Source organism: Oncorhynchus nerka, linkage group LG6 (genome assembly GCF_034236695.1).
Source record: "Oncorhynchus nerka isolate Pitt River linkage group LG6, Oner_Uvic_2.0, whole genome shotgun sequence".
NCBI classification, from domain to species: Eukaryota; Metazoa; Chordata; class Actinopteri; order Salmoniformes; family Salmonidae; genus Oncorhynchus; species Oncorhynchus nerka.
The window spans coordinates 92,439,053-92,452,052 of record NC_088401.1 but is presented as its reverse complement, the minus strand read 5'-3'; the positions used below and the strand labels follow the sequence as shown (position 1 = coordinate 92,452,052).

General features: G+C 35.8%; 1 protein-coding gene across 2 annotated transcripts in view; it reads left to right on the top strand.

The window, feature by feature from the left end:
• Nucleotides 1–13,000, top strand: part of LOC115125371 (highly divergent homeobox-like) — a 53,390-nt gene that overhangs the window by 37,589 nt on the left and 2,801 nt on the right. For both annotated transcript variants that reach the window (XM_065020020.1, XM_065020019.1), the window contains exons 5-8: nt 787–840; nt 1,012–1,158; nt 1,305–1,503; nt 1,620–1,702. In XM_065020020.1, the coding sequence (XP_064876092.1) occupies nt 787–840; nt 1,012–1,158; nt 1,305–1,503; nt 1,620–1,702 (483 nt within the window). The remainder of the gene's footprint in view (nt 1–786; nt 841–1,011; nt 1,159–1,304; nt 1,504–1,619; nt 1,703–13,000) is intronic.

The following is a 13,000-nucleotide window of genomic DNA, read 5'->3' as shown; positions in this document are numbered from 1 at the left end:
CCTCCCTTCTACTCTTTCCTCCTCCCTTCTACTCTTTCCTCCTCCCTTCTACTCTTTCCTCCTCCCTTCTCCTCTTTCCCCCTCCCTCCTACTCTTTCCTCCTTCCTTCTCCTCTTTCCTCCTTCCTTCTCCTCTTTCCTCCTCCCTCCTACTCTTTCCTCCTCCCTCCTACTCTTTCATCCTCCCTTCTCCTCTTTCCTCCCTCCTACTCTTTCATCCTCCCTTCTCCTCTTTCCTCCCTCCTCCTCTTTCATCCTCCCTCCTCCTCTTTCATCCTTCCTACTCCTCTTTCCTCCTCCCTCCTTCTCTTTCCCCCTCCCTCCTTCTCTTTCCTCCTCCCTTCTCCTCTTTCCTCCTTCCTTCTCCTCTTTCCTCCTCCCTCCTTCTCTTTCCTCCTCTCTTCTCCTCTTTCCTCCTTCCTTCTCCTCTTTCCTCCTCCCTCCCCCTCTTTCCTCTTCCCTCCTACGCTTTCCTCCTCCCTCCTCTTCTTTCATCCTCCTCTTTCCTCACTTCTCCTCTTTCCTCCCTCCTCCTCTTTCCTCACTTCTCCTCTTTCCTCCCTTCTCCTCTTTCCTCACTTCTCCTCTTTCCTCCCTCCTCCTCTTTCCTCCCTTCTCCTCTTTCCTCACTTCTCCTCTTTCCTCACTTCTCCTCTTTCCTCACTTCTCCTCTTTCCTCACTTCTCCTCTTTCCTCCCTCCTCCTCTTTCATCACTTCTCCTCTTTCCTCCTCCCTCCTCCTCTTTTCTCCTCTTTCCCCCCTCTCACCACCTCCTCCCCTCTGTAGGTTCCAGTCAGTCCCTCTGCTCCGTGGCTCATCAGTAACTCCAGGAAGAGAACTGTAAGTCTTCATCATGTGTCATTCTATCTTAACAGTATAAATGTATACACTCACTACAGTAAGTCGCTCTGGATAAGAGCGATAAGAGCTCTTTAACGTGTGTGTGTGTGTGTGTGTGTGTGTGTGTGTGTGTGTGTGTGTGTGTGTGTGTGTGTGTGTGTGTGTGTGTAGCTACAGGACAGGACCCAGTTCAGTGATGTGGACCTGGGCCAGTTGAAGCGGTACTGGGACCGAGGGATGACCAGTCTGGGTTCTGTCTGCAGAGAGAAGATCAACGCAGCAGCCAATCAGCTCAACGTAGACACTGAGATAGTCAAGGTAGCAACCAATCAGAGGCTTCTTCTCAGCTGTATCAGCCAATCACACACTGCCTCTGACTGTTGTACAGTATTAACAGTAGTTGTGTAATTGACAGACGTGGATCTTAACAATATATTATGTTGTGCTGTGTATTTATTTGACAGACGTGGATTGGGAACCGGAGGAGGAAGTACCGTCTGATGGGCAGAAAGATCCCGCCCCCTAAAGGTGGGCCGGCCTTGTTCCTGACATCACTGGAAGGGGAGAAGTCTCCCTCTAAACTGAGTTCCGATGGGGAGGGGCTTAGAACGCCCGAGCTGGGAGACAACTTAAACGATGGAGCGTCCTTCTGTCTGTCCGAGGGTGAGATGCGAGCACACACACACACACACACACACACACACACACACACACACACACACACACACACAAAACCTCCCCCAGTAGCAGTGTCCAGTGTGACAGTGTTTGTGTTTTAGATGGGACCAGTCAGTCGTACCAGAGAGAAGAAGAGAACGGAGTAGAGGAGGAGAGCAGCAGCGCCCCCATGGCTCACAGCGTGGTACTGCAGTATACACTCTGTTACTACACTAGTACAATACACTGTTACTACACCAGTACAATACACTGTTACTACACCAGTACAATACACTGTTACTACACTAGTACAATACACTGTTACTACACTAGAGATGCACTGTTACTACTATACAGTAGTACTATACGCTGTTACTACACTAGAGATACACTGTTACTACTATACACTAGTTCTATACACTGTTACTACACTAGTACAATACACTGTTACTAGACTAGTACAATACACTGTTACTACACTAGTACAATACACTGTTACTACACTAGTACAATACACTGTTACTACACTAGTACAATACACTGTTACTACACTAGTACAATACACTGTTACTACACTAGTACAATACACTGTTACTACACTAGTACAATACACTGTTACTACACTAGTACAATACACTGTTACTACTATACACTAGTACAATACACTGTTACTACACTAGTACAATATACTGTTACTACACTAGTACAATACACTGTTACTACACTAGTACAATACACTGTTACTACAGTAGTACAATATACTGTTACTACACTAGTACAATACACTGTTACTACAGTAGTACAATACACTGTTACTACACTAGTACAATACACTGTTACTACACTAGAGATACACTGTTACTACACTAGTACAATATACTGTTATTACACTAGTACAATACACTGTTACTACACTAGTACAATATACTGTTACTACACTAGAGATATACTGTTACTACACTAGAGATACACTGTTACTACACTAGTACAATATACTGTTACTACACTAGTACAATACACTGTTACTACACTAGTACAATATACTGTTACTACACTAGTACAATACACTGTTACTACACTAGAGATACACTGTTACTACACCAGAGATACACTGTTACTACACTAGAGATACACTTTTACTACACTAGTACAATACACTGTTACTACACTAGAGATATACTGGTACTACACTAGTACAATACACTGTTACTACACTAGAGATACACTGTTACTAGACTAGTACAATATACTGTTACTACACTAGTACAATACACTGTTACTACACTAGAGATACACTGTTACTACACTAGTACAATACACTGTTACTACACTAGTACAATACACTGTTACTACACCAGAGATACACTGTTACTACACTAGAGATATACTGGTACTACACTAGTACAATATACTGTTACTACACTAGAGATACACTGTTACTACACTAGTACAATACACTGTTACTACACTAGAGATACACTGTTACTACACTAGAGATACACTGTTACTACACTAGTACAATACACTGTTACTACACTAGTACAATATACTGTTACTACACTAGAGATACACTGTTACTACACTAGTACAATACACTGTTACTACACTAGTACAATACACTGTTACTACACCAGAGATACACTGTTACTACACTAGAGATATACTGTTACTACACGAGTACAATACACTGTTACTACACCAGAGATACACTGTTACTACACTAGTACAATATACTCTTACTACACTAGTACAATAAACTGTTACTACACTAGTACAATACACTTACTACACTAGTACAATACACTGTTACTAGACTAGTACAATACACTGTTACTACTATACACTAGTACTATACACTGTTACTACACTAGTACAATATACTGTTACTACACTAGTACAATATACTGTTACTACACTAGAGATACACTGTTACTACACTAGAGATAAACTGTTACTACACTTGTACAATATACTGTTACTACACTAGTACAATATACTGTTACTACACTAGTACAATATACGGTTACTACACTAGAGATACACTGTTACTACACTAGTACAATATACTGTTACTACACTAGAGATACACTGTTACTACACTAGAGATACACTGTTACTACACTAGTACAATACACTGTTACCACACTAGTACAATATACTGTTACTACACTAGAGATACACTGTTACTACACTAGTACAATACACTGTTACCACACTAGAGATACACTGTTACTACACTAGTACAATACACTGTTACTACACTAGAGATTCACTGTTACTACACTAGAGATATACTGTTACTACACTGGTACAATACACTGTTACTACACTAGAGATTCACTGTTACTACACTAGAGATATACTGTTACTACACTAGTACAATACACTGTTACCACACTAGAGATTCACTGTTACTACACTAGCACAATACACTGTTACTACACTAGAGATATACTGTTACTACACTAGTACAATACACTGTTACTACACTAGAGATACACTGTTACTACACTAGTACAATACACTGTTACTACACTAGTACAATACACTGTTACTACACCAGAGATTCACTGTTACTACACTAGAGATATACTGTTACTACACTAGTACGATACACTGTTACTACACTAGAGATACACTGTTACTACACTAGTACAATACACTGTTACTACACTAGTACAATACACTGTTACTACACTAGTACAATACACTGTTACTAGACTAGTACAATACACTGTTACTACTATACACTAGTACAATACACTGTTACTACACTAGTACAATACACTGTTACTACACTAGTACAATACACTGTTACTACACTAGTACAATACACTGTTACTACACTAGTACAATACACTGTTACTAGACTAGTACAATACACTGTTACTACTATACACTAGTACAATACACTGTTACTACTATACACTAGTACAATACACTGTTACTACACTAGTACAATACACTGTTACTACACTAGTACAATACACTGTTACTACACTAGTACAATACACTGTTACTACACTAGTACAATACACTGTTACTACACTAGTACAATACACTGTTACTACACTAGTACAATACACTGTTACTACTGTACACTAGTACAATACACTGTTACTACACTAGTACAATATACTGTTACTACACTAGAGATACACTGTTACTACACTAGTACAATACACTGTTACTACAGTAGTACAATATACTGTTACTACACTAGTACAATACACTGTTACTACAGTAGTACAATACACTGTTACTACAGTAGTACAATACACTGTTACTACACTAGTACAATACACTGTTACTACACTAGAGATACACTGTTACTACACTAGTACAATATACTGTTACTACACTAGTACAATATACTGTTATTACACTAGTACAATACACTGTTACTACACTAGTACAATATACTGTTACTACACTAGAGATATACAGTTACTACACTAGAGATACACTGTTACTACACTAGTACAATATACTGTTACTACACTAGTACAATACACTGTTACTACACTAGAGATACACTGTTACTACACTAGAGATACACTTTTACTACACTAGTACAATACACTGTTACTACACTAGAGATATACTGGTACTACACTAGTACAATACACTGTTACTACACTAGAGATACACTGTTACTAGACTAGTACAATATACTGTTACTACACTAGTACAATACACTGTTACTACACTAGAGATACACTGTTACTACACTAGTACAATACACTGTTACTACACTAGTACAATACACTGTTACTACACCAGAGATACACTGTTACTACACTAGAGATATACTGGTACTACACTAGTACAATATACTGTTACTACACTAGAGATACACTGTTACTACACTAGTACAATACACTGTTACTACACTAGAGATACACTGTTACTACACTAGAGATACACTGTTACTACACTAGTACAATACACTGTTACTACACTAGTACAATATACTGTTACTACACTAGAGATACACTGTTACTACACTAGTACAATACACTGTTACTACACTAGAGATACACTGTTACTACACTAGTACAATACACTGTTACTACACTAGTACAATACACTGTTACTACACCAGAGATACACTGTTACTACACTAGAGATATACTGTTACTACACGAGTACAATACACTGTTACTACACCAGAGATACACTGTTACTACACTAGTACAATACACTGTTACTACACGAGTACAATACACTGTTACTACACCAGAGATACACTGTTACTACACTAGAGATATACTGTTACTACACTAGAGATACACTGTTACTACACTAGAGATACACTGTTACTACACTAGTACAATACACTGTTACTACACTAGTACAATATACTCTTACTACACTAGTACAATAAACTGTTACTACACTAGTACAATACACTTACTACACTAGTACAATACACTGTTACTAGACTAGTACAATACACTGTTACTACTATACACTAGTACTATACACTGTTACTACACTAGTACAATATACTGTTACTACACTAGTACAATATACTGTTACTACACTAGAGATACACTGTTACTACACTAGAGATAAACTGTTACTACACTTGTACAATATACTGTTACTACACTAGTACAATATACTGTTACTACACTAGTACAATATACGGTTACTACACTAGAGATACACTGTTACTACACTAGTACAATATACTGTTACTACACTAGAGATACACTGTTACTACACTAGTACAATACACTGTTACCACACTAGAGATACACTGTTACTACACTAGTACAATACACTGTTACTACACTAGAGATTCACTGTTACTACACTAGAGATATACTGTTACTACACTAGCACAATACACTGTTACTACACTAGAGATACACTGTTACTACACTAGAGATACACTGTTACTACACTAGTACAATACACTGTTACTACACTAGTACAATACACTGTTACTACACCAGAGATTCACTGTTACTACACTAGAGATATACTGTTACTACACTAGTACGATACACTGTTACTACACTAGAGATACACTGTTACTACACTAGTACAATACACTGTTACTACACTAGTACAATACACTGTTACTACACTAGTACAATACACTGTTACTACACTAGTACAATACACTGTTACTACACTAGAGATACACTGTTACTACACTAGTACAATATACTGTTACTACACTAGTACAATATACTGTTACTACACTAGAGATACACTGTTACTACACTAGAGATACACTGTTACTACACTAGTACAATATACTGTTACTACACTAGAGATACACTGTTACTACACTAGTACAATACACTGTTACTACACCAGAGATTCACTGTTACTACACTAGAGATACACTGTTACTACACTAGTACAATATACTGTTACTACACTAGAGATACACTGTTACTACACTAGAGATACACTGTTACTACACTAGTACAATACACTGTTACTACACTAGTACAATACACTGTTACTACACCAGAGATTCACTGTTACTACACTAGAGATATATTGTTACTACACTAGTACAATACACTGTTACTACACTAGAGATACACTGTTACTACACTAGAGATACACTGTTACTACACTAGTACAATACACTGTTACTACACTAGTACAATACACTGTTACTACACTAGAGATATACTGTTACTACACTAGAGATACACTGTTACTACACTGGAGATACACTGCTACTACACTGGAGATACACTGTTACTACACTAGTACAATACACTGTTACTACACTAGTACAATACACTGTTACTACACTAGTACAATACACTGTTACTAGACTAGTACAATACACTGTTACTACTATACACTAGTACAATACACTGTTACTACACTAGTACAATACACTGTTACTACACTAGTACAATACACTGTTACTACACTAGTACAATACACTGTTACTACACTAGAGATACACTGTTACTACACTAGTACAATACACTGTTACTACACTAGAGATACACTGTTACTACACTAGAGATACACTGTTACTACACTAGTACAATACACTGTTACTACACTAGAGATATACTGTTACTACACTAGAGATACACTGTTACTACACTGGAGATACACTGTTACTACACTGGAGATACACTGTTACTACGCTAGTACAATACACTGTTACTACGCTAGTACAATACACTGTTACTACACTAGAGATATACTGTTACTACACTAGTACAATATACTGTTACTACACTAGTACAATATACTGTTACTACACTAGTACAATATACTGTTACTACACTAGTACAATATACTGTTACTACACTAGTACAATACACTGTTACTACACTAGTACAATATGCTGTTACTACACTAGTACAATACACTGTTACTACACTAGAGATACACTGTTACTACACTAGAGATACACTGTTACTACACTAGAGATACACTGTTACTACACTAGTACAATACACTGTTACTACACCAGAGATTCACTGTTACTACACTAGTACAATACACTGTTACTACACTAGAGATATACTGTTACTACACTAGAACAATACACTGTTACTACACTAGTACAATACACTGTTACTACACTAGAGATATACTGTTACTACACTAGTACAATATACTGTTACTACACTAGAGATATACTGTTACTACACTAGTACAATATACTGTTACTACACTAGTACAATATACTGTTACTACACTAGTACAATATACTGTTACTACACTAGAGATATACTGTTACTACACTAGTACAATATACTGTTACTACACTAGAGATATACTGTTACTACACTAGTACAATATACTGTTACTACACTAGTACAATATACTGTTACTACACTAGTACAATATACTGTTACTACACTAGAGATATACTGTTACTACACTAGTACAATATACTGTTACTACAGTAGTACTATACACTGTTACTACACTAGTACAATATACTGTTACTACACTAGTACAATATACTGTTACTACACTAGTACAATATACTGTTACTACACTAGTACAATATACTGTTACTACACTAGTACAATATAATGTTACTACACTAGTACAATACACTGTTACTACACTAGTACAATATACTGTTACTACACTAGTACAATATACTGTACACTATATACACTGTTACTACACTAGTACAATACACTGTTACTACACAATAGTTACAATACACTGTTACTACACTAGTACAATATACGGTTACTACACTAGAGATACACTGTTACTACACTAGTACAATACACTGTTACTACACTAGTACAATACACTGTTACTACACTAGAGATACACTGTTACTACACTAGAGATACACTGTTATACACTAGTTACTACACTAGTACAATACACTGTTACCACACTAGAGATACACTGTTACTACACTAGAGATACACTGTTACTACACTAGTACAATACACTGTTACCACACTAGAGATACACTGTTACTACACTAGTACAATACACTGTTACTACACTAGAGATTCAATGTTACTACACTAGAGATATACTGTTACTACACTAGAGATACTCTGTTACTACACTAGTACAATACACTGTTACTACACTAGAGATACACTGTTACTACACTAGTACAATACACTGTTACTACACTAGAGATACACTGTTACTACACTAGAGATACACTGTTACTACACTAGAGATATACTGTTACTACACTAGAGATACTCTGTTACTACACTAGTACAATACACTGTTACTACACTAGTACAATATACTGTTACTACACTAGTACAATACACTGTTACTACACTAGAGATACACTGTTACTACACTAGTACAATACACTGTTACTACACTAGTACAATACACTGTTACTACACTAGAGATACACTGTTACTACACTAGAGATATACTGTTACTACACTAGTACACTACACTGGTACTACACTAGTACAATACACTGTTACTACAGTAGTACAATATACTGTTACTACACTAGTACAATACACTGTTACTACACTAGAGATATACTGTTACTACACTAGTACAATATACTGTTACTACACTAGAATATACTGTTACTACACTAGTACAATATACTGTTACTACACTAGAGATATACTGTTACTACACTAGTACAATATACTGTTACTACACTAGAGATATACTGTTACTACACTAGTACAATATACTGTTACTACACTAGAGATATACTGTTACTACACTAGTACAATACACTGTTACTACACTAGAGATATACTGTTACTACACTAGTACAATACACTGTTACTGTTACTACTAGTACAATACACTGTTACTACACTAGTACAATACACTGTTACTACACTAGTACAATACACTGTTACTACACTAGTACACTGGTATACACTGTTACTACACTAGTACAATATACTGTTACTACACTAGAGATATACTGTTACTACACTAGTACAATACACTGTTACTACACTAGTACAATACTACACTGTTACTACACTAGTACAATACACTGTTACTACACTAGTACAATACACTGTTACTACACTAGTACAATACACTGGTACTACACTAGTACAATATACTGTTACTACACTAGAGATGCACTGTTACTACTATACAGTAGTACTATACACTGTTACTACACTAGAGATACACTGTTATACACTGTTACTACACTAGACATATACTGTTACTACACTAGTACAATACACTGTTACAATGTTACACTAGTACAATACACTGTTACTACACTAGAGATACACTGTTACTACACTAGTACAATACACTGTTACTACACTAGTACAATACACTGTTACTACACTAGTACAATACACTGTTACTACACTAGTACAATATACTGTTACTACACTAGAGATACACTGTTACTACACTAGTAGATACACTGTTACTACACTAGTACAATACACTGTTACTACACTAGTACAATACACTGTTACTACACTAGTACAATATACTGTTACTACACTAGTACAATATACTGTTACTACACTAGTACATATGTTACTGTTGTTACTACACTAGTACAATACACTGTTACTACACTAGTACAATACACTGTTACTACACTAGTACAATATACTGTTACTACACTAGTACAATATACTGTTACTACACTAGAGATACACTGTTACTACACTACTAGTACAATATACTGTTACTACACTAGTACAATACACTGTTACTACACTAGTACAATATACTGTTACTACACTAGTACAATATACTGTTACTACACTAGAGATACACTGTTACTACACTAGTACAATATACGGTTACTACACTAGAGATACACTGTTACTACACTAGTACAATATACTGTTACTACACTAGAGATACACTGTTACTACACTAGAGATACACTGTTACTACACTAGAGATATACTGTTACTACACTAGTACAATACACTGTTACTACACTAGAGATATACTGTTACTACACTAGTACAATACACTGTTACTACACTAGTACAATACACTGTTACTACACTAGTACAATACACTGTTACTACACTAGAGATATACTGTTACTACACTAGTACAATATACTGTTACTACACTAGTACAATATACTGTTACTACACTAGTACAATATACTGTTACTACACTAGTACAATATACTGTTACTACACTAGTACAATATACTGTTACTACACTAGTACAATATACTGTTACTACACTAGTACAATATACTGTTACTACACTAGTACAATACACTGTTACTACACTAGTACAATATACTGTTACTACACTAGTACAATATACTGTTACTACACTAGTACAATATACTGTTACTACACTAGTACAATACACTGTTACTACACTAGAGATACACTGTTACTACACTAGTACAATATACTGTTACTACACTAGAGATACACTGTTACTACACTAGTACAATATACTGTTACTACACTAGAGATACACTGTTACTACACTAGTACAATACACTGTTACTACACTAGAGATACACTGTTACTACACTAGTACAATATACTGTTACTACACTAGTACAATATACTGTTACTACACTAGTACAATATACTGTTACTACACTAGTACAATACACTGTTACTACACTAGTACAATATACTGTTACTACACTAGTACAATATACTGTTACTACACTAGTACAATACACTGTTACCACACTAGAGATACACTGTTACTACACTAGTACAATACACTGTTACTACACTAGAGATTCACTGTTACTACACTAGAGATATACTGTTACTACACTAGTACAATACACTGTTACTACACTAGTACAATATACTGTTACTACACTAGTACAATACACTGTTACTACACTAGAGATACACTGTTACTACACTAGAGATACACTGTTACTACACTAGAGATACACTGTTACTACACTAGAGATACACTGTTACTACACTAGAGATACACTGTTACTACACTAGTACAATACACTGTTACTACACCAGAGATTCACTGTTACTACACTAGAGATACACTGTTACTACACTAGTACAATACACTGTTACTACACTAGTATGATACACTGTTACTACACTAGAGATACACTGTTACTACACTAGTACAATACACTGTTACTACACTAGTACAATACACTGTTACTACACTAGTACAATACACTGTTACTACACTAGTACAATACACTGTTACTACACTAGTACAATACACTGTTACTACACTAGAGATACACGGTTACTACACTAGAGATACACTGTTACTACACTAGAGATACACTGTTACTACACTAGTACAATACACTGTTACTACACTAGAGATACACTGTTACTACACTAGAGATATACTGTTACTACACTAGTACACTACACTGGTACTACACTAGTACAATACACTGTTACTACAGTAGTACAATATACTGTTACTACACTAGTACAATACACTGTTACTACACTAGAGATATACTGTTACTGCACTAGAGATATACTGTTACTGCACTAGGACAATATACTGTTACTACACTAGTACAATATACTGTTACTACACTAGTACAATATACTGTTACTACACTAGAGATACACGGTTACTACACTAGAGATACACTGTTACTACACTAGAGATACACTGTTACTACACTAGAGATATACTGTTACTACACTAGTACAATACACTGTTACTACAGTAGTACAATATACTGTTACTACACTAGTACAATACACTGTTACTACACTAGAGATATACTGTTACTACACTAGTACAATACACTGTTACTACACTAGTACAATACACTGTTACTACACTAGAGATACACTGTTACTACACTAGAGATATACTGTTACTGCACTAGGACAATATACTGTTACTACACTAGTACAATACACTGTTACTACACTAGAGATACACTGTTACTACACTAGAGATATACTGTTACTACACTAGTACAATACACTGTTACTACACTAGAGATACACTGTTACTACACTAGAGATATACTGTTACTACACTAGTACAATACACTGTTACTACACTAGAGATACACTGTTACTGCACTAGAGATATACTG